At 35.5% G+C, this 24,872-nt stretch overlaps 1 protein-coding gene and 1 pseudogene across 1 annotated transcript in view; one reads left to right on the forward strand and one right to left on the reverse strand.

Moving 5' to 3' along the window:
- The window catches only part of DACH2 (dachshund family transcription factor 2), a 263,525-nt gene that overhangs the window by 221,270 nt on the left and 17,383 nt on the right, over positions 1-24,872 (forward strand). The window contains exons 6-7 of the mRNA XM_074391534.1: positions 21,021-21,169; positions 21,295-21,442. Coding sequence (XP_074247635.1) covers positions 21,021-21,169; positions 21,295-21,442 — 297 coding nt within the window. The remainder of the gene's footprint in view (positions 1-21,020; positions 21,170-21,294; positions 21,443-24,872) is intronic.
- On the reverse strand, positions 6,594-7,224 carry LOC101037433 (COP9 signalosome complex subunit 8 pseudogene; annotated as a pseudogene).

The raw sequence follows: 24,872 nt of genomic DNA on the forward strand, positions 1-24,872 counted from the left end.
AGACTGCAGTGCATATTTGGCTATTAAATAGCCGAATCTGCTTAAGGCTGAACTAATGTTTAACACTCTCAGCTGTTTGAAATAATTCACTGCCAGGTTTAATAGTGCTGGCAAGGGAAATGATCATATTACTTGCTATTATATTTTGGGGGATTTGTTATTCTAGTAATAAAGACAATCAATGGCATTTCTGAACACAATGGTTCAGGTCCTTTACACAGTGCTTTCCCACTACAAGCTGCAAACTATAATTTCAGTGGAAACGGTAAGTGGGAGGCATTAGCTGTGTTTTATTTCATGGAAGTTCATTGAGAAACGCAATTATATTCATGACAAGATTAATAATTGTGTGTGCCTGCATGTTTATATACACACAAATGACCATACTGTTACGTGTCAGTGATGAATATAAAAGTAGGCAACAGGGCTTTTATTGTATATGAACCTTTTAGAAATCAGTTTTATTATATTATTACCATGTACAAAATAGAGTAGAAGACAAAACGTAGTTAAGTAACTATACATTTGTTTGTAAATGCATTTCCTGTGTGGGGAGACGCTACAGCATGGAGGTAACATTTTTTGCATGTAAAATATAATGCCAAAAGGACTCATAAAATTACCTTTCTGTGAGGGCAATAGAAATAAATGTCACCTGTTTCCCAAATGCTGTACATTTTGACAAAAGTGGAGGAATGCAATTAACCAAAGGAAAATTACAATTAATAATTGAATTTCTTGATTGTAATTCGATTTTGGATAATATTTCAGTACTATAGAGATTATTTTATCTTCCCTAGAAAAACATTTCATATGTGTACTGTGTTTCTTGCTAGAAATGGAGAGGGTAGCTTTAAGTTTTATAAGCATTTGACTATCACACACATGTATTCATACATAGAGAGACTAGTCATTAAAATTGAATTGGACAATCAATTTAATCTGAAAAGACATCAGCTCTGCAAGATAATTGATTTGATTTCTTTTTCTTTATATTTGCTAAATGTTTTACACCCAAACGGTTCAACAAAAAGGTGTATGCATAGACACAGCTCAAGTTATATACCAGTATGGCTAGTCTTTTTTGAAAGTACTGCATTCAGTATGAAATTATATTCATTGTATGTAATAAAAAACAAGTATACAAGAGATTAGAATCCACAAATTTAAAATTCTGTTTTTTCTAAATATTATAACTTGAATAAATTCACTTTAAATTGTAAATACCATTGACCCTTGAACAGTGCAGAAGTTGGGGCACTAACTACCACCTGCCCTACTTCCAGTCAAAAATTCACATATAACATTTTTTTTTTTAAGTAACAGTGTCTTGCTCTGTTGCACAGGCTGGAGTACAGTGATGCAATCATAGCTCACTGCCACTTTAACCTCTAGGCTCAAAGAATCTTCCACCTTAGGCTTCCAAGTAGCTGGGACTATGGATGTGTACCACTGTGGCTGGATAATTTCAAAAATATAGAGACAGGGATTGCTATGTTACCCAGCCTGGTCTAGAACTCACAGCCAAAAGCGATCCTCCTGCCTTAGCTTCCCAAAGTGCTTGGATTATAAGCATGAGCCACCATGCCTGGCCACCTGCATTACTTTTGACTGTCCAAAAACTTAAAACTACTAATAGCCTGTGGTTGACTGGAAACTTTATTGATAATATAAATTGTCAGTTAAAACATATTGTATGTTACATGCATTATATGCTGTATTCTTACAAAACAGTAAGCTAGAAGAAAAGAAAATGTTATTAAGCAAATTGTAAGGAGCAGAGGATATAGTTTCTATTTGTTAAGTGGAAGTATATCATCATAAAGATCATCAGCCTTACTGTCTTCATGTTGAGTAGGCTGAGAAGGAGGAAGAGGACTGGTTAGTCTTGCTCTCTCAGGGGTGACAGTGGTGGAAGAAAATTTGTGTGTAAGTGAACCTGCATGGTTCAAACCCATATCATTCAAGGGTCAGCTATAGTATATTGTTACTAAGGACATAAAACAATTTGGTAATTAACTTTCAGAGAGCAAGAACCAAGTTCACACTAAGCATAGAATACTACTTAAAGAAATTATCTCCGGTAATGCTAGAAGAATCATACACTTCTTTTCCACATATAGAAACCCATTCATTTTGGATTTAGGGAATATAGATTTGATAAGCAGTGAATCAATACCTCAAATCCTCTTCTAATTGCTGGCTTTCTGACCACTGACATGTTTACAATATTGAGCAATCTCACTTCAACCACAGCATGAATGTGAACCTGTTGAGTGCTGTTTTCTTAAATTAAGGATCATGGGAAGTTTCTAGGAATTCAGTCTAGGAATCTATTTACCTTTAGGCTTTTGTGTTCTAAGCTTTAATATGTGCTCTCTAGGCAGCTCTAGCTTATCTCAATGTTCATATGACTTTCTGTCATATGTAATTTAGAAAACAAATATTTATTGGATGTCTCCTATATATAAGGCAAAATGATAGCTTCTGCAGAGGAAAAAGAATAAGCAGGTAAAAGTCCCCAGCTCAAATAATTTAAGTCTAAGCTAGGGATTTAAGACATTAACATGTGAACTTTATTTTTTTATTTTTTATTGTTATACTTTAAGTTCTGGGGTACATGTGCAGAACATGCAGGTTATACAGGTATACATGTGCCATGGTGGTTTGCTGCATCCATCACCCTGTCATCTACATTAAGTATTTCTCTCAATGCTATCCCTCCCCTAGTCCCCCACCACCTGAAAGGCCCAGATGTATGATGTTCCCTCCCCTGTGTCCATGTGTTCTCATTGTTCAACATCCATTTATGAGTGAGAATATGTGGTGTTTGGCTTTCTGTTCTCCCGTGAGTTTGCTGAAAAAGATGGTTTCCAGCTTTATCCATGTCCCTGCAAAGAACATGAACTCATCCTTTTATATGGCTGCATAGTATTCCATGGACTACAGATGTGTATCACTATGCCACATTTTCTTTATCTAGTCTATCATCGATGGGCATTTGGGTGGTTCCAAGTCTTTGCTATTGTGAACAGTGCTGCAATAAACATATGTGTGCATGTGGCTTTATAATAGAATGATTTATAATCCTTTGAGTATATACCCAGTGATGGGATTGCTGGGTCAAATGGTATTTCTATTTCTATCCCTGAAGAATCACCACACTGTCTTCCAGAATGGTTGAACTAATTTACACTCCTACCAATAGTGTAAAAGTGTTCCTATTTCTCCACATTCTCTCCAGCATCTGTTGTCTCCTGATTTTTTAATGATCACCACTCTAACTGGAGTAAGATGGTATCTCAATATGGTTTTGATTTGCATTTCTCTAATGACCAGTGATGTTGAGTTCCCTTTCACAAACATAAATAAAATTTCTAAGGACTCACTAGAAGGCAAGGTGTAATAGAAAGGAAGATCATAAATAAATATATATATATATATTTCCAAATTTCAATTTTAAAAATTCTGAATTTATCATTGAACTGTTTTTGCTTCTAACTTAAAGTCTAATGTTCTCTACTTTGAGCGGCTTTTTTTTTTCTACTCTGGCTCATTCAAAACTTACAGAAACATATAAAGAACATTGAGCATGTAATATGTCATTTTTATTTGCCAAATTATAGTCATCAAACAATACCTTGTACAGAAAGAGTAAAACCTAAGCTGAAGTAGAAATGTATTTCCTGGATTCATTTTGGAAAACACTGTCACACTGCAAGTTGGAAGACTGACTATTCATTGCCATACTAGCACACGGAAGTGCATTGTACTTAAATCTTTTTTAAATATCAAAAGCAAGACATACAAAATTCAAAGAAATTTAAAGAATGTGAGCTTCGGTATAGAAGAAGACCTATTCTCACTCTTAAAATTATTTAAACAGGTGCTGTAGGAAGCCATTCCCTGTATAAAACTTTTAAGATATTTACAGCAAAACATTTTTCCCCTGTGATTGAATTTTTTAAAGTACTAAAATACCATGGAGAAATATGTTTATCACCAGTTTTATGGTTCCCTAGATGCATTCTGTATAAACCTTGTATCTGCTTGGACTCAAACAGTATTGCAAAAAGACACCATGCCATTTGAACAGGGTATACAGCTTTGAAAGCGTATGACACTGTACTAATGGGAATGTCAGTGTTATTATAAGAGTAACACAGTTTTAAAGTTATTATTTTATTACAGGAGACCTAAATAATTGTTCTTATTTTACATCTTAATTATAGTAGGAGTATTTTATATCTGTGGCAATACTACCACTATGGTGTTACACTTTTTGACTTCGGTGGTGATATGGGATATAACATTTGTGAAATCTAAGCACGGGAAAACATGATGGTAAAATTTTCTCTTACAGCATGTATTAATGCATTGAAAAGCAAGTAAGAGATAATTACCTGAGACCTGATGCCTCTACATGCTTCAAAGGTTTTGGGTGACAATGTTTAAAAAGCTACGAGGTGTCAATAATAGAATTTTTCTGACCAGTGAGTCAATTTTCTAGGTGAATCGAGAAAGACAATACATGTTGTTGAGGATCCAGATGAGAAAGTATCTTCTGGAAACTTTAGCAGAGGCAATAAAGCAATACACATAAGTGCTCAAACTTGAATAGCATTTTGCATTGCTTTTCACCCTTGTAATTTTTTAAAAATATGCCAACTGTCAGAGTTAGTGGTAGGTAAGGTTAGAAGGTTACATGGATTATTAGTAAATTCTCCCTAGAAACTGTGATATTGACTGTGCTTGAGAACCATAGGCTGTGATGCACTTTATCATCTGTTAATATAGGGATTTTAACTAGAGATAAGATGATAGAATATCTTGTCATTAACCAAGAACAGAAAGTAATTTCAATGCCCTGTTAAAAATACCGTATTTAGCCATTTACATGGGAAAAATGCCACATGGGAAATGAATAATGGAGGGGCGGTGACAATGGACACAGAGGCAGTGAGCAAAATGATCTTCCCTAGTGATCAAATACAATTAAGAAAGTTAAAATCTCTAAGGGAAGTGAATAGATACAGCTGTTCAGGTGATGGAGGCATGTTCTTTAAGGTTATCCAAAGCAAAGCATGAAGGCAGATTCAGTACAAATGCAGAAATGGCTACGATACGATACTAAACTGAAAATAACTTTATGGGACTCAAATGTTACAATGTTGATTTTTAAAGCACTTTATCCAAATAAATGGCTCATAAAAATATACCAACTTCATAGAATTGGAATTGAGGATGGAAATTTTGGTGCTTTGTCTAAGTCTGATTACAAGATATTAGTATCAAAAGACCTTACATATTAATTTTCCCTTATTTTCTTTTCTTCATGTTGCAGAATTTCTCTGTTTATTGAGTGCATAATATTTACACATTCATAAAAACAGAAAATGTTAAACAACTGCATTTAATATTAATTATTGATTTTGTAGGGCTTCATGTGAAGTAAATCTTAAAAATATTTTTTCTCTTAAAGAAATATCATTGTTTATGAGTACAGTAGTACAGATAATTTTTGCTTCAACATTTGCTATTCCATATGGATCCGTAAATATTTGTAACAACAGTAAGTAAAGGAACATTAATAAAATCAGGTCAAATTTGCTGGTAAAAAATTAAGATCGATTTTTCATATTTTCTTTTTCTCATTTAAATATTTATTAAACAAATGCAGAATAAATGAACTAAGGGCTGTTTCAACCTGAAGATATAAAGCAGCAATGTCAAATATTCAGACAGGTGTCACAGAAAATGAAAGACTTGTTTAGTATTTCTGCAAAGGGAAGATCTTGAGCCAAAGGATCAAGATTATAAATAATCAACAGGCCATAAGATAGTTGTACAGAGTGTGTCACACATCTTAGTCACTTCTTTCTCCATATAATGCATTCCACACTTAACTTTTCCCATCTTACAAAAGGAGATAATAAAACTTAATACTTCTCATAAACATCTTAAATAAGTCACATTTTTATGGCAAGCCCTCCACTGCCAGCAATAGATTTGCTTATAGTATTGGAAAACATCTAACAAACTGGTTTAGTATAAAACATTTTTTTGTTGTTGTTCCTCAGACATATTTCTGTATTTTACATTAGTGGCTCTCAGGAGTTGGGGAGAAAAGAGAGCATTGTCTCCAAAGAGGATGAATCATAATCCCCAACAATACAGATATTACCCTCAAACTCCAAATGAATCATTACAACTATCCAAAAATGGTACAGATAAGAATGTGGTGTGTGCTGGAGCCGCTGCACAGGCAAAAGACAGTTGATGACCACTGTTCTATAAGAAATAGGAAATCCTATTTTACGAGTCACTAAAAAACAAACTAACTGCTGTAATACTAACAGACTCCATCCAGACTCTTAAATATTACAAAACAAGAACTGTTTCAACAGTTATTCAGCATAATGTTTAAAGACAAAATGCACATAAAACATCGTACTTTATATGTGTATTTTATACCATAGTAAGGAATGGTGAGGTGCTTCATCCATTTAACAAATTAAAAATGAAAACCTTTCTTTTCTGTATTTGTCGATATACAGGATTCTGAAGGTGAATGTTAAACTCAGGGTGATAAATCAGTTATACAGGAAAGCCACGTAATCTGTCAGTCTGGATAATGGCTATTCACTGGGGATTGGGTGAACTGGAATTGGCTCTGACAAGGGAATCAACTTGTTAAAAGAAACATCCAGGGGCCTTGCAATTAGCTTTCTGGGCATAGCTATTCTTATAGTGGAGTCAGCTTGCCATGCTTGTTTTAATGCACCTTTCACAGCCTCTTCTACAGGACATCCAACAAAGACTACAGAATCATCAGCGATTATTGAGGTATACGCTTGAGAGACAAGGGCAAACGATCATCTCCTTGTTGTATCTCTAAGTGCTTCCGTAATTGTCTAGAACACCTTAGGCCACTGGTGAGCACTGATGGTTGTATAGATCCCAAGAAAATCTCTCTGCTAGATTCCTTTTCCTACTGAACAAATTCCCCAAAGTTCAGAATTTGAAGATTTTATAGCAGGTGGTATTTTTTAACCAAACATATCTTGGGTTATTCATGTCATTGTGGAGCAAATAAAAAGCTAAAAGCTGACCGTACACTGGGGCTGTAGCAATTTTTCCAAACGTCTGGAACTCTTGGCTCTTACACTGATCCAGCAAGTTTTTGAAACTGAAGGCACTTTCCTCAATCATTGCCACTAGCATCTTCCCAGCCTGTCTTGAGGCCACACTTTCCCAACAGCCAGACCCCAAACTGTCCCCCTTTTTCTATATTCTTAGTAAAAAGTACACTTAGCTTAAACTTGCAAGTTTCCATGGGAATAAATATACAACTTAAATTAAATTTGAAGGGAAAATGCGACTCAGTGGCTGGCAAGTTGGCCAAATAGGAAGAGCTCCGGTCTGCAGCTCAAAGTCAGATCAGTGCAGAAGGTGGGTGATTTCTGCATTTCCAAGTGAAGTATCTAGCTCATCTCACTGGGACTGTTTAGACAACGGGTGCAGCCCACGAACGGTGAGCCGAAGCAGGGTGGGGGGGTCGACTCAAACCACTCAGGTACTTTGAAGACTTCAGGCTCAAAATACCTTAGAACTAATCTGAGAGAGTTCACTTACAACATTACAGGTTATTCTTTTGTCTGGTTATTAGGAAGACAAAATACAATGCTAGAATACCTTAATTAGTTATTGACACATTAAGAACATTGTTCACTCAATTTACCAGATTAAGTTTTTTTAAATGAATTTATAGGGTAAATCTTGGAATCAATGTATATTCAGTGCACTTCTTTTTCTCGAACTTTCCACATCTAGAAGGCTAACATCGCTTCAGATGTAGCTCATCTTTTTGGGGGCCAACTGTATGCTTAGTACCATGCTAAGTGTTTTGTATTTGAGGTTTTTTCCTTTAAACTTCCCACAAACACTTTGAGGTAGATCTTTGTATTCTATAAATAGGGTCATTGTGTAACATCCCAACACAGAGAGACATTCAGTAATGTTTGTCATGCTATAAGAAGAATGCAGACATAGGAAGTAAGTCAGAATCAGAAAGGGATGTATCAGATGATTAACTTTTGTATAATCATTTATTTTCAACTGCATGATACATTTATGAAAGATTTCTAATGAATTAAAAAATCTTTGAAAATATTCCTCTTTGTCTTATGGACAAACCGTATTTGTCTAATAGTTACTAGAGGAAATCACCACCACATTCTTCAATGTATACCACCTTGCTTTACACCACAGTACAATGCACTAGGCACTCAAGTATTTCTGATAAACGTCATTAAGTAATGTGAGAATATTGAAATAGAAAAAAATAAAGTTGAATCAGGCCCCCAAAACTAGAAATGAAGATGAGGAAGAGGTAGCAATAAAACACAAAACAAAATGGCATATTCATGTGTTCTAATACTAGCATTTAACCATCCTTTCCTCTTTGGATATATGTTATGAATTGTTTTATTATTATTATCAAAAAAGAGTGTCCACAAGATGGTACAAGTTTTCGTGGCAATGGACAACATCTAAAACTAGGATTGTGCTTTTGGTAAAGGTTGTTAAACTGAGCATTACTAATAGATGCCAACTTCCTTGATAAAACTTAAGAAATTTTCAGGCGAGAAGCAACAGTTTTGTTTGTTTGTTTGTTTTCTGATATGGAGTCTCGCGCTGTTGCCCAGCCTGGAGTGCTGTGGTGTAATCTCCCCTCACTGCAACCTTCACCTTCTGGGTTCAGGCGATTCTCCTGCCTCAGATTCCTGAGTAGCTGGGATTATAGTCACCTGCCACCACACCTGACTAATTTTTGTGTTTTTAGTAGAAATGGGGTTTCAGCATGTTGGCCAGGCTGGTCTTCAACACCTGACCTCAAGTGATCCGCCCACCTCAGCCTCCCAAAGTGCTGGGATTACAGGAGTGAGCCACGTGCCTGGCCACAGTAGTTTTTATGAGCTTACTGTCTTTATTACACAGCACACAAAAAAAGTCAAAATTGCAGTGCTTTGCCTTATTAATTTAACAAACACTTTAAATAAAATTCAACTTTGGTGATTTTGAGTTAGCTAGGTTTATAGCAGTGTTGCAATTACGAAATTAAGACTCATCTATCAGGAAAACCCTTAATTGTATGAAACATGTGATGCCTCAGTGCCTCATTTATGTTTTTCTGTTTTTAAGAGGCAGAGTCTCACGACATTGCCCAGGCTGGAGTGCAGTGGCTATTTGGAGGCATGATCATAGTGTATTGCAGCCTCAAACTTCTGGGCTCAAGTGATCCTCCTGCCTCAGCATCCTGACTAGCTGGAACTACAGATGCATGCCACTGTACCAAGCCCAGTGCCTCCATATTTTAGTTATGACTAAAATATCACCATATATTCTCAGTGATTGTGTGCATGAGCAAGAGAAGGTGATGGTTAATGAAAATAGAATTGTATATAATTGGTGCTGTAGTAACATGAAAATATGAATATGCATAGATTACAAACAGGTATAATTGCATACTTATTAGTGTTCATATTGATAAAAATGTCAAATCTGTGTAATTAAGTGCAGAGTCCTCATGAAAGAGTTTAATAGGAGGTGAAAAATTGTGAATTGTTATATAGACTGCTTTCCCAAATTATCCGTGATACTGTCGTTCTGATTTTAAATTATCTTTAATTTTTAATCTTAATCATCTCGAAATATCTTCTTTCTACCTTTCTTGGATACAAGTAAATCTAATTCTAATCCATAGAATTCATTCTAAGAAAAATATTTTCCTTTTACTTGTATAGGCTCACGTTTTTTACTATTTTGCTTCCTGAATCTATGTTACAAATTGGCCCAATATGCATATTTTTCTGCAGTGTAAATTAATTTTCAGAACCTCTATATCTATAAAACACACTGGTTGATGTACGTCTTTAATTTTATTCAATTTCTAGAAGCTTTGGTGATACATACCTAAAATTAGGTAACATTTTTGAAATGCTTTTTTGAAATTAGAAAAATAACTATTTAAAAAAATATTGCGATAGGAAACAATATTAATAATCTTGTGACTGTAGTAAAAATTAACCTTTATATAGCCCAATGATTTTTTTTTTTGGAAGTATGATTCCCACACCAGCAACTTTAGCATCAATTGGACACTTACTAGAAGTTCAAATTGTCAGACTCCATACCCACCGAGTAAGAAATTCTGGAAGCAGGGAATGTGTATTTAAAAGACTTTCAGTTCATTCTGATGCATGATAAAGTTTGAGAACTATGCTCTAAAGTGCTGGATGAATAACCTGCTCCCTTATACCTTCCATTGACCCTCTCTACTCAGGTCAGTGAACTAACCAAATATGAAAGCAGAGATTTTTAAATTTGGCACCTGAATTGCCAGGTTAGAACAGTAAATTTCCTTTCCCAATTTGTGCCAGATTAAGAAGGAGGTTTCTTTCTTGGTTGATTAAAAAAAAAGACTGGATGTCTCCTGGCAGGGGAGCAAAATGAGAAATGTGCTTTACAGCCTCTTCAGCCAGCCAGATGCCTGAGTCCCCAATAAGACTTCTAAAAGCAGACCTATATTAGAATCCTGAGGAATTTGGGCAACAGGGCTGACTAGACAGAGTCAGGTTGAAAACTGCCACTGAGGGACAAGGATGACTGGCATACTCCTAACAGATTTCAGAGGGAAGGTACAAAAGCCATTTTACAAATGAGCCAGAGTGACAAAACATTATCACCTGGAAGGGTCAGCTCATTTATGGAAATACGTGCCCTCCCCACTCCATCTATCCCAAACACATCTCTTTAAAACAGCAGCTTTTTTCCTACCTTATGCCATTTCCAATCCTGCCTCTTGTTTGCCAATTTATGATGCAAACTGTTATCATGTTACTCGGCATTCACAAAATGTTATCTTTTGTGCAGCCTTTTACACAGAGCTACCCAGGCTGGCTTTCTGGAGAAGGGACTGGTACATGTCTCTGGTGCTTTTTGGTTGTTTATATCAGAAGTTCTTGTTTTTCTTTGCAGATTTTAGATCAAATTCTAGTCTCTTTCTGGAACCTCGGCATTTTTATATTTCTGGGCTCTACAAAATACAGAGTTACTCCAAAAAAAATCAGTCAGGTCTGCTTTATCTCTGATATAATAATAGATCATCTCAGAGATGATGGGAAAGTATGTGTGTGGGACAGAAAGTTTTATGCTTTAAAATGTTTTGCTCAGAGGATTATGCTATTTACACAAGTTCAATAAATTTACACTAGACATTCTGTGGCAACTATACAAGCTATTTTTCAAAATTGTAAAATTCAGTTTGTCACAATATTTGTAGATTATAGTAACCATTTGTTTTATTGGAGAGACTAAGTCGACCAGACACTCTTTACCTCCATCCCCTTTCTTCCTTCATTCTACCACATATTTACAAATAAATAAATAAATTCTATATTCATGTACAATATTGTGTTTTTGAATAGAAATAAATAGTGGAATCAATCTGATGATTAGAAATCTTATGGGGCTTTAGGATTACCAGTCTGCAGATCCAATATCGTTGCAAAGGTTATAGTTAGACACATGACAGTGACTATTCTAGATACTGAGGACACAACAGTGAACAAATAAACATCAGACAAAAGTCAATGCTCTCAAAAGGATTAAATTGTACTGGAATAAAATATTTAATACAATAGTAAATAATTACATGAGATTGTATATTAAATGGTGCTAAATTCTACAGGACAAAAGAAATCGTCTCAATGGGGTAAAAATAAGGATCACACAATTGCAGCCTTGAATAAGATGATCAGTATAGGTTTCACAAAGAAGATAACATTTGAGTAAATAATGCAGGTGGCAATCCCAAATGAAATGCATAAAAACTCTAAAACACACCTTGTAAAGAATGTTGTTAGTTCTAAATTAGTATTTGACTTTTTTTTCTTATTAAGGTTATTACATTCTCTACAGTTTGAAAATCCCTTATCTGGAGTGCTTGGGACCAGACATGTTTTCTGTATTGGTCCATTCTTGCATTTAACAAAACACCAGAGACTGAGTAATTTATAAAGCAAAAAGTTTTAATTGGTAATGGTTCTTCAGGCTGTACAAGAAATATGATCCTGGCATCTGCTCAGCTTCTTACGTGGCCTCAGGAAACTTTCAATCATGGCAGAAGGCAAAAGAGAAGCAAGCCTGTCTTGCCATACATGTTTAAATATCTAGATCTCATGAAAACAGACTCACTCACTAACATGAGAACAGCACCAGGAGATGGAGCTAGGCCATTCATGAGAACTTTCTCCCAGTGATCCAATCACCCCAACCAGGCTACATCTCCAACACTGGGGATGACAATTTGACATGAGATGTAGGTAAGGACACAGATATAAGGCTAGTTCCGTCTGCCTATGAACCCGTAAAAAAAAAAAAAAAAAAAAAAAGGTAGTTACTTCCAAAAACAAAGGAGGTGTAGGCATTGGGTAAATACTCCTATTCTAAAAGGGAAAAATTGTCCAGGAGAAATAGGCTACAAACCCCATTGCAATTCTGAAACCCAGCAGAGCAGTCATTAAATCAAAAAGCTCCCAAAAAGTATCCTTTGACTTCCTGTCTCACATCCAGGATATACTGATGCAAGAGGTGGGCTCCCAAGGCCTTGGGTAGCTCTGCTCCTACGGCTTTGAAGGATTCAACCTCCACAGTTGCTCTCAAGGGCTAGCGTTGATTGCCTGTGGCTTTCCCAGGTGCATAGTGCAGGCTGTTGGTGGATTCATAATTCTGGGATCTGGCGGATGGTGATCTCCCCCCACACACAGCTCCACTACTAAGCAGTGCCCCAGTGGAGACTCTGTGGGGGCTCCAACTCCGTATTTCCCCTCTGCTCAGCACAACTAGAGGTTCTTCATGAGAGCTCAAGCCCTGCTGCATGTGCCTGGGGAGCCAGGCTTTTCCATACATCCTCTAAAATCTAGGCAAAGGCTCCCAGTCCTCAACTCTTGCACTCTGTGCTCCTGGAGGCTTAACACCACATTGGAAGCAACCAATGTTTATGGTTTGTCTCTCTGAAGCATCAGCCCAAGCTGTACTTGGGTCCCTTTTAGCTGTGGCTGAAACTGGAGTGGCTGGGATGCAGGGAGCCGTATTCTGAGGCTACTCAGGGCTGTGTAATCCTGGGCCTGGCCCATGAAATCATTTTTTCCCTCTTTGGCCTCCAGTCATGTGATGGAAGGTGCTACCAGGAAGGTCTCTGAAATGCCTTTGAGGCATTTTCCCTATTGTCTTGGCTGTTAACTTTTAGCTCCTCTTTACTTATGCAAATTTCTTCTGCCCACTTGAATTCCTCACCAGAAAATGGGCCTTTTTAAAGCAGATGCTGGCATCTACTTGGCTTCTGGGGAGGCCTTAGGGAACTTCCAATCATGGTAGAAGGCAAAGGGGAAGCAAGCATGTCTTAAATGACCAGAGCAGGAGGAAGTGAGAGACAGGGAGGTGTCATACACTTTTCAATAGAGAGATCTCATTCATGAGAACTCCACTCCCACGATCCAATCACCTTACACCAGGCCCCAGCTCCAACATTGAGGATTTTTGACATGAGATTTGTGTAGTGACACAGATCCAAACCATATCATTTTTGATTTTGAGTTTTTCAGATTTTGGAATATTTGCATATACATATATTTGCATATAATTAAGTATGTTGTGGATGGGACTTAGATCTAAACATGAAATTAATTTAATTTTCATATACGCCTTATAAACGCAGCCTGTGGGTAGTTTTATAAGATGTTTTTAATAATTTTGTGCGTGAAACAAAGTTTTTATTGTATTTTGACTGTGATCTGTCACATTGTATCAGGTGTGGATTACTCCACTTGTGGTTTAATGTCAGAGATCAAAATGTTTTGAATTTTGAAGCATTTCAGATTTTGGATTTTCCATGAAGGGATCCTCAACCTGTAGAAGGGGAAATCTAGTTAACTGCCCTTTCTTTGAGATTTTCCTATATGAAAATAGGAAAGAACAGTGCTTCCCAACCAGTACTGACATTTGGCCAGATAATTGTTGGGAACCCAGCGAAAGTCAGGGGTGAAGGGCTTTCCTATGCTTTGTGGGGGTTTTTGCAGCATCACTGGCCGCTACCACTAGATGTCAGCAGTGCATAGTCTTGACAATCAAACATCTCCCTAACTATCGCCATATGTGCCCTGGGGAGCAAAACTGCTCCTGGTTAAAAACCCCTGACCTGTCTCTTCAGGCCTTTCATGACTAGGAAAGTAAAAGTGGCGTAATTTAAGGTGAAGCTGGTTACCTAGAGAAGTATATTTCCAAACGTGGTGTTTCATGAGGTGTTAATAGATGCTTAGGTTGTCAAATATATGACTGTATACCACTTCTGTAAATTTTCAACTACCATTTAATTTATTTAATAAACACTTATATTGCATTTACTTTGTTCAGGAATTATGCTATTAATTTTGGTAATAGTAGCTCCTTAATATTTATAGCAAACCTAAGAAGTAGGTGTTAGTATTATCCTACAATTACAGCTAAAAAGACTGTGGCATGGAAAGGTTAAGTAACTTACCCCAGGCCATAAAAGTCATAGAGCAGGGATTCAAACCCAAGCAATCAGGCTCCAGTGCATTTTTCTCTTCATTATGCTCTCTGCTTTCTGTCTTAACATACAACATATGTTAATATTTAGTATTAGCACTTTAATCATTAAAAAATTTATTATGGAAATGAGTTTTGGGGAAACAGGTGGTATTTGGTTACTTGAGTAAGTTCTTTAGAGGTGATTTGTGAGATGGAGTCTGAGATGTCCTGCTTTAAAAGATTTAGGAAGTTAAAAACAAAGGAAAACCTTGCCCTGTGAAATATGAGTTTCAGATAAATAAGAAATAAATTTTTAGTCTAAAGATGCCCCATGGAATAATTTGGACATAACTATATTAAACAATGATTTGCTGTTTATCTGAAATTCCAATTCCACTGAGCGCCCTGTAATGTATCTAGCAATCCTAGCTTTAAAGAAAATTGTTAAATACTGTTTAGACCAGATTTGTCAACACTAATTGGCACAAGGAACCTTTTCTTGTTAGAACACCTAATATCATGTGGAAGTTCTGTGGGACTTTATTCTAAGGGCAGTGGAAATGTCTTTCCGCTAGAGAGTGAATAGATTACTTTGAGGGTTCATACTAAACTACAGTGATCTCTCATTTGAACTCCTATAGGTAAATAACACTCTATGCCACATGAACAAGATTCAATCTTAAGTGTCCACTTTCTTTCCTAATTAATCTATCCACTCCTTAATGACAAGAACTAGGTACCATACTTCTTCCAAATCTTTCACTGGACATAATATTTGTTATTGGAATAATACTTTGTCTGAAAGATGATTGAATTCTAATGCATAATTTATAAACAACCTTGTTGTATGAAATTGCTAATCTAAGGATCCATAGCAAATAGGCATAATTGGTGTTAGACTCTCTGTGTCACTTTCTCAGTCTGGTAGGCCTTTATTCCTTTGCTACCAGCTTTCTGTTTTCATTTATCTGAGTTATTTTTATTTCATTTCCTTAAAGAAATACAACAATTTGGGGATCAAGCTTTTCTTTTCCACATTAGATGATGGAAACACTTGAGGAGTCACTGAAGCTGTGTAACCTTCCTTATATCCACGCAAGTCACATTATACAGCAGTTGGTCATTTTATTGTTATAACTGTTCCTCAGTTTGTTAGAGGGAAGCAGGTGTCTTGCTTGTCCTGAATGTAATAATAATGACATTGACAAAAAAAAAAAAAGAGTCTTTTGAGACAGCTGTCTTTAGAGAAAAGTTCTCAAAATAATAAAGTGTAAATTTCTTATTGAAGAATAAAACTGATGACCTGGCAGGTAGCTACATTTTTCTACCGCTGGTTTAATCGGTTAAGTTTATATTCCTGTATGTCAATCCGTAAAGCCCAGAGGAAAGAAGAAACACTTAACTACATGAAAAAGTGGGAAAATAAGCACTGGAGTCATGTAGAGAGTCTCTAGCAGCCTCAACTTAATTTTCTGGGTTATTTTTCTATTTTTGAGCATTCACTATATATATTTATCTTTTTTCCACAAAAGTTCTTGTCAACTTTTATATCTATTCATCTGGGATCTAAGAAAAAAATTAAACTGAAGAGCTTATTTGCTAAGTGGATTCCCTAGTGCTATTACGAAGTATGGCAGGTTTAACAAATAGGGTTAATAAAAGTGGTTTCCACTTTGCTTCAATAACTGGAGAGGTCACTCATGTCCTTGACTAGATAGCAGTTCTCCTATCTTTACTTTGTGGTTTACTCTGTTATGTTCTATATGCTGATAAAGGTTTTGATATGTACATTTTGAATATCAGCCTTTTAAATCAAAATAATCAAAGCCCTTTTTCCTGGGGTTAGAAAGAGATGCTCTTATTTAACTAGTATTCTGTGTTTCTAGTACTTGCCCATTTAAAACTGTATTGCCAATAGAATTTTCCAACCCTACCTAGTAAATTCCTATATAACAGTGCACTTACTTAAATTCTGAGCAAAATGCTATTCAGATGTTAAAACATTATAAGATTGAAATTGATCTAATGTATTTACCATTCATTTTTGTAGCAAAGGAGTTAAAAAGGAAAAACATCTGATGAATAGTTTGACAGTTTCCTCTTGCATACACTAAAAGATAATACACTTCTACTAGTTTGAGGGCTATGATGGACCTTAACATGCAATGTGACCTTGGTCTGAAAAGCATGTTTGGTTAGCACAGAAACTTAATCATAAGAAGTCATAAGGAGAATCCTTCTTCTTTACGGCCCTTTTTCTAGGACTAGGAAATTGATTGCTTGTGGGACAGGTAGGTATGAACAATGGGCCAAATAGAGTCCAGGGTTATCTCATCCATGTTAAAACTGCTGCTGAAAATCGATGTGACCTCTGCTACACTGTCATCCCAGTTCCCACCCTCAGTGTCCTATTTGTCTTTTGATAGAAGCTTAGATCCGTGTGCTGTCTCTATGTGTCTCTCTTGGGCCAGATTATCAAAATGAATCATTGCCTGCATACCTCTTATATTTCTATTTATTTTCCTGGTGTTGACTAGGTCTGATGAAATATGATTCCTTTTGTATTTGATCCTCACTGCAGCAAGCAACACCTAATTCAGCTGTGTCTATCTCTTTAAAGAAGAGTAATACTATTTTGAAACTCCAATTTACTGTATAGCAACATTACAAACCATAGACCATGCTACCTGTCTTCACCGTCAATAGTAATTTTCCTTTCAGCAAATTTAATGGCATTTTTTATTTTCAAATAGAAGACTTCCAATAAATTTAATGTACTTATAATTTTGTTTTATGCATACTGAATGCGTTGCTTTCCTTTTCAGCTATCTTGTTTGTAAAGCGACCCTCCGAGTCTCGCCACTGAGGTTATAGATATGTGTAGGTGATATGTAACAATGAATCCATTATTTTAAGAACTCTATCCTTGACACAAGGTATTTGTTCAGGGAAACAATTATATTGTCTCTGAATCAGCAGAAAGTCAATGTTCTAACTTTGTAGAACTTAATTTTATAATAGTAGCTTTTCCCAGCTACATAAATTAATACTTTAAGATTTATAAACATCAATACAAAAGTACAGAACCTTTCCAGCTATTATAAATATTGATATATCATCATCATAAAGTCATTCTATCCACTTAATGCACTCACATTAAGAAGAAAAAATATTACTTAAATATAGACATCAAACAATGCAAATGAAGCATAACACTATGTGGTTAGTTATCGAGAAATGTACCTTAGAAACATTAGAGTTGCTGCCTAAGACATGTTTTAATAGTGTTTTTATGAGATAATACTTCAAATGAAACCACATAAGATGAATAAGGTCACAAAATTTGTGATAATGTGCTGATTCTCTCTGGAATAATTTAGGTCTTCTAAACCTACCATTGACTTTACCAAAAAAAAAAAAAAAAGTAAGTAAATGTCTTATGAGTATAGGGTTAATTTTTAAATATTCAGATTTATGTAACTAAAGAGTATGAAAATAAACTACAAGTAAGTCGTAGAAAACACCTGCATCTGGAAACTAAATACTGTTTTTAAAGTTTAAAAAGTAATTCCTGGGAAGTTATGTTGGGGTTCAGGGGAGGCCCCTCAGTTCCCCTGAGAAGACATTTCTCCAGTTCTTGGTCTCCTGCCATCTCAAGAATGAGAGAGGGGACCATAGCACAGTGCCCAGTAAATGGTGGACTCAGAAGTGTTTGTAGAAAATGATTTATTTATTTAGAGAGAGAGAGAGAAAAAAGAAATAAGGAGAAGGAGAGAGAAAGAAACAGCTAACTCTCACACAGAGTGAGAGAATCCAGAAAGATGGAATCCAGAAGAGGAAAGAGCTTCCACACTGAGTAGAAGGGAATAGAGAGATGGAGTTTAGGAGGGAAAGACAGGATTCCACGAGAGAGTGTGGAAGGGGACCCCAGAAGGGAAATCCAGGAGAGAGAAAGATGGCTTCCACGAAAGGAGTGTTCGATGAAGGGGACCCAAACATGGAGTCCGAAGGGGTGTAGAAGAAGGGGACTTTTGGCCGGGTGCGGTGGCTCACGCCTGTAATCCCCAGCACTTTGGGAGGCCGAGGTGGGTGGATCACGAGGTCAACAGATCAAGACCATCCTGGTCAACGTGGTGAAACTCTGTCTCTACTAAAAATACCAAAAATTAGCTGGGCATGGTGGTGCATGCCTGTAATCCCAACTACTCAGGAGGCTGAGGCAGGAGAATTGCCTGAACCCAGGAGGTGGAGGTTGCGGTGAGCCGAGATCGCGCCATTGCACTCTGGCCTGGGTAACAAGAATGAAACTCCGTCTAAAAAAAAAGGGGGGGGACCTTTAACCTAGGAAGAATCCCCACCTTCTCTAAGACCCCAGGCTAATGAAAGGAGTTCCTTAGAACTTCCGCTGGAGTGATTGACTTTCTGTTTCTTCCCGCACCAGCGAAATTTAAACCATTAAACTTCCCGGATGGAGAGAGATGGGAGTGGGGCATGGAACTGGGAAGTTCTTGCTCTTAAAACTACACCCCCTTGTGGACCCGGAAGGAGAACACATTCCCTCAGTTACTCATTATAGCTTTCTGTACTAAAGAAAATTAATGGTATAGTTTATGCATTTTATTGAAATATTTAAAGTCAATAAACAAATACTCTTTTTAACATTTGGATTCAAACAGTGTGAAACTGTTGATCCTAATACAATCATTTAGCATTGTTAAAATTCCTATTGGTTTGAAAAAATAAAAAAAGTGTAGAGGTGATATATATTAAGAATCTTTTATTCAGAGATAGTACTAAGTGATCTCACTGAAGTTTCCCACAAATGGATGGCCCAACTAACTTTACACACAAGAAATTCCACAGCAAATGAAAACTGAAATCCGTGGGGTTCAAGACTGTGCACACTACATATGTAGACTGCCTACAGTTGAAAAATGAAGTCTTAATACATGACAAATCCATATTCCATATCTACAGGAACCAGAATCAATAGACATTTTTTTGTTTGTTTCTAAACCATGTGAAATTGGTTATGTCTAGATTCAAGCCACATCTTTTTTCTTGAGTGAGTCTCAGAATATATGGAGTCACTGAAATTTTCTTCTGACCAGACAGATGTATCTTTTTCAAACTTTGCCTATGCCCTCTTACTGAAATTAAGAGACTCCAGTGAGCAGAGTAACTGTTCGAGGTGCTATGATTCACCCCAACATGCACTGCTGTTGGACCCAATTAAGAGTAACTGAATTTGTTTTATTAACATCTCAAGATTATCTCTCTTTGGCAGTTTCTTTTTACATATGTTGTTACAGAAGAATATGTATCAAATTCATACAGGTCATATGAAAGACTGTCAGCCAGAATAACCCAGGATTCAAGCTTCTCAAAGTAGGAGGGGATTTCCTTTATAATAAGGTGTATCTGTTTGAAGCAAATATAAAACATTTATAAACAAAATTTCTACTCATATCTCTTTATTGAGTAATGAGAATGTTGAAGAATACAACATAAAAATAGAAGGGGAGACTAGATATAACTTGCAATTTTATGTCATACATGTTATTTTCTGATAAGGAATAGTTCATGAAATAAGAAGTAACACTGGAAACAATCCAAATACTCATCAACTAGAAAATATTTAAACACAAGGTAGAATATTCATGAAATGAAATACTGCTAAGCAATAAAAATAAACCACTGATACCTGCCACAACATGAATAAGTTTAAAAAACATGCTAAGAGAAAGAAGTCAGACACAAAAGACCATGTACTGTAGGATTCTATTTATATGAAACATTCAGAAAAGGCAAACTTTTGGAGATAAAGCAGATTAACGGTTTCTAGGGGCTGAGGTAGAAAAGAAGATTAACTGTAAATAGACATGAGGAGTCTTTACGGGGGAATTGAGATGTTCTAAGATAGATTTGTGGTAATTGGACAACTCTCGAAATTTACTAAAAACGAAGTGTATACTTAAAATAGGTGAATTTTATTGCATGTAAATTATGCTTCAATAAAGCTGTTAATCAAGATAATTAAATCGATTAATAGATTAATAGATTTAGAGAGAAAAGATAAAATGTTGCTTATATTTTTCCAAGAAGTGATCTGAATATTTAATTTATAGATATTCATAAATGCAAATGTCAATTATATGTATCTTGAGTTTTTTTCTTCAGGTTTTATACCTTTTTAGTCATAAGCATTGTTTCATTTTTAACAAGTTCTTTACTTATATGCTTATCTTCTGAAATTAGAGGCAGCTGGAGAATGTGAGTTCTAATTATGAGACTGTCAGTCATTAATTTTATAAACAAAATCTTTATAGATGCCTAGTAGAGGTGTCCTAGTGAGACTTTTGATCTCTTATTCTGTGAACCTTCTGATATTAATTTTGTTTTTGCAGAAGAGGTACCAGTTCAAATTCCAGTAATGAAGTCACCCTTGGACAAGATACAGCTGACTCCTGGGCAGGCATTGCCCGCTGGATTTCCTGGACCATTCATTTTTGCTGATAGTCTGTCCTCCGTGGAGACTCTGTTGACCAACATTCAGGTCAACAATATTTCTATAAACAAAATAAATGTAATACAAGACATTAGCACCTACATATATTATTTTATATTTAATAAGTTAAAACAGATAAGATGAACTGCATGTCATTTCCTGTACTTTGACAGGGTCTACTGAAGGTGGCTTTGGATAACGCTCGCATCCAGGAGAAGCAGATACAACAAGAAAAGAAGGACCTGCGACTGGAGCTCTATAGAGAGAGAGAAATTCGAGAAAACCTTGAAAGACAACTTGCAGTTGAGCTTCAAAGCAGAAGTAAGTTTTACAAGTTCAATTATAGAGTGAATATTATTTCAGATGTATTTTCAACACTAATAGAAATACTTCTTCGAGATATCTTGGAATTACTGAAAAAAAGTAATGAGCTAAGAATTAGGTACTGTGTATAAGCCAAAACATAAGAAATTATGCCATCTCTCATACTAAAAGAAAGTGAGTTATGTCTGCACTTTGGGCCAGTTGTAGATTTGGAAACATGAATATTTTACTGTTATCTCACGATTTCATAAAGTTCACCTGAATATAGATAATCTAACAATTCATTACATATGAAATGTTTACTCTTTGCCATGCACAGTGTTAGATTTTGGGATTACAACATGAATTAAAAACACAGTTCGTGTTTTTTAGGGATTTAGGTTTTAGAGAGCTAGTGCAACCGTTTACTTTTAAAACAAAGTGACAAAAGCAATCATGCCCAGTCAATATGATTATACAGAGATTGGGTAGTTAGCTTAGTTTGCTGATGGTGGTTAAGGAAGTCTTCCTGATGCTCACTGCTGAATCTGAATGTTGAAAGACCAGAAGGCAAAAACAAAAAAGCTTGTGAAAACCTGAGTGATTTGGGCACTCTAGACAGAGGTATCAGTTAGCAAAGGCTGAAGCACAAGAAACCTCACACATGGATAACTAAATACAATTTATTATAATATCTTTGAGGGTTTTGAAGTGACTAGTGGGAGATGATGGAGAAAGTTGGGAGTAGAAGCTGAATTATGAAGGACAATTTTAACCATGTAAAATCTTGGACTTTATCCTGTAGGTGATGTGAAGCATTAAAAGATAAGCAGTGGAATGATCTGATTTGATTTCAATTGGATTGATCGCTATGATATTGGGAATAGATTGGGAGAGTTCATGTAAAACTAGAGAAAAATATATGCAAAAAGAGATTGCTGTCATCCAGGCAGTGGTGAAGAGGACTGAATTACAGTAGCAGAAGTAGGGGTGGAGACAAAAGGGAAAGAATGGAGAAATTCAGAATTGTTCACAAATAGGATTAATGTTCCAACTAGGGGTAGCCACTTGATTATCTACAGTAAGGAATAAATGAGATTAGTTTATATCAAAATCACAGAAAGTTAAAAACCTCACTTTAGTCAATAATTTCCACACCTTCCCTATATTTGTCATAAAATACTAAACAGCAGTAAAGATGGCATTTATGAATTTCAGCTTCTTTCCCTTCCCTGCTTACTCTTCTGTGGAAGGGTCACAAAGCCTAAAATTGGGAAAGAGTTAGAGTGGAAAAGACAGGAAAAGAAAGGAAGTGAAAATCCATAATCTAGATATAACTTCCTGAACAAAGAAAGATGACTACAGTTGCATGAAATCTATTAACTTTATACTAATTCAAAGTAGCATATTTTACTAAGAAATTTGTTTTATAAGATGGACAACATACTATATATGTTCCTTAGGGCCTAGGAATCATTGCTTTCATTCAAAATGGAAACTTAGTCTTTGCATTTAAAAATAATTAAAACTGTTTTGCTTAACTTGTCACATTCATTAAATACTACAAAACAAAGACTAAACGATCTTTTTAAACTTTGGAGAAATTAATATATTTCTGATATTTGGTATGCAAAATAGACTACTATGATTAACAGTCATAATTTACATTTCTTTAGTCGAGAGTTTCTTAACATGAAAAATCAAAAAATTATATGTTAAACATAATAAGATTCTTAAATTGGCTTATGAAAATCTGCTACATATGGTAAAATTGGCTTGCAATTTTTAGGGATCTATTTACTTTGATTTCTATTCACTGACTTTTTATAGACCCATCATGTCTGTATTTATAATTCATATCTATTGTCCCTTAAAATTATTTAGATATGATAGGTGTAATATTGTATCTATTGTCAAATTTTCTGGGAAGTATTTGTATTTAATAAATTTGGCATTTATCATAATATAATAATAATGATACCACTAATACTATTACTATCATTATTACTACTACTGTTATTATCATGACTACTAATACTACTAGGGTTAATGCTTATCAAGTGTCTAATATGTAGCCCAGTACTTTTTTCAGCATTTTATATGCAATGACTGTCATAATTATGGAAAACTACTCTGTTATCTTTATCGATTTATAAAAAGTATGTACTTAATCTCTCTGAATCTCAGTATTCTCCCCTATTACAATAGTTGTTCTAGATAATTATTAAAGTTTCTTTATACTTCCTTAAAGATCTCACACCCAGTATACCCAACTTTTTATGACAAAGAGTTTACTCTTTACCTAAAGTCACAGGATGGAAAAGACAGAGGGAAATTTGATATTATGACTGTAAAGTAACATCTCTCCAAAAATATAGTAAAAATACTGTGTTCGTGTGTGATGCGGCCTATGACTGTGTATGTGTGATATGTATGTATATTACTTATATTATATATGAAAAATATATGTAACTACATATATAAAAATACAGATAACTACATATAAAACTATATATGTATTAAAATAATACCTATAACTTGTTTATTCCAATTGAAGAAAGCAATGTTCCACACTTAGAAAAAAATTCTACCTAATTCCCTTTTGGTTACTAGTCAGACTGTGTTACTTGGATCAAACACACTTATACACATACAATAATATTCTTTGCAGATTAAACACTTAAAATCTTACAATAATATAGCTACAAGAAACCTTGGAGGTCACCTACTGTGGTCCCCTGGCCAACTATATGGTCCTTAGGCTTCGGAACAACTACCTATGTGATCTTTGGTCTTCATGCTTTGAAAACTAGTAGCTATGTTGTCTTGGGTAAACTTCTTGATCTGTCAAGGACTCAGGTTCTTCATCTATAAAATTGAGATAAAAGTGTTTTTCTTACTTGAAAGTTTGTTGTTTACATGACTAGCAGCACAGTAGATTTATTTACACCAGCAACACCACATACCCACTAGTAATGCATTGCACTGGGACATTAGGATGATTACAATGTCGCTAGGTGATAGGGATTTTCAGCTGCATTATAATCTTATGGAACCACCATTGTATATGTGATCCATCATTGACTGAAAAATCATTATGCAGCCTATGACTGTATATACATATACAGAGAAAGAGCAAGAGAGATGCAGAGAGAGAGAGAGAGAGAGAGAGAGAGACTGATGATATGTATATTAAACAGATAGATATTTGCCTTTATAACTGGTAACATTTCAGAGAAATGGACACTTTCCATTTTCAGTTTTAAAGGTTATATTTTTCAACCTAATAGACATTTTCAGGATTTTTTGTATTTTGAAATATGAATAGTAAAAAGCAACCTGATAAATAAGAGTATCTCTTTCAGAGAATTAGAAAATGTTTAATGAATCATTAAATGCATATAGAGAGTCAAAGTAAAAGACAATTCTTCACCACCACTGCCACCAT

This window comes from Saimiri boliviensis, chromosome X (genome assembly GCF_048565385.1).
Source record: "Saimiri boliviensis isolate mSaiBol1 chromosome X, mSaiBol1.pri, whole genome shotgun sequence".
NCBI lineage: Eukaryota > Metazoa > Chordata > Mammalia > Primates > Cebidae > Saimiri > Saimiri boliviensis.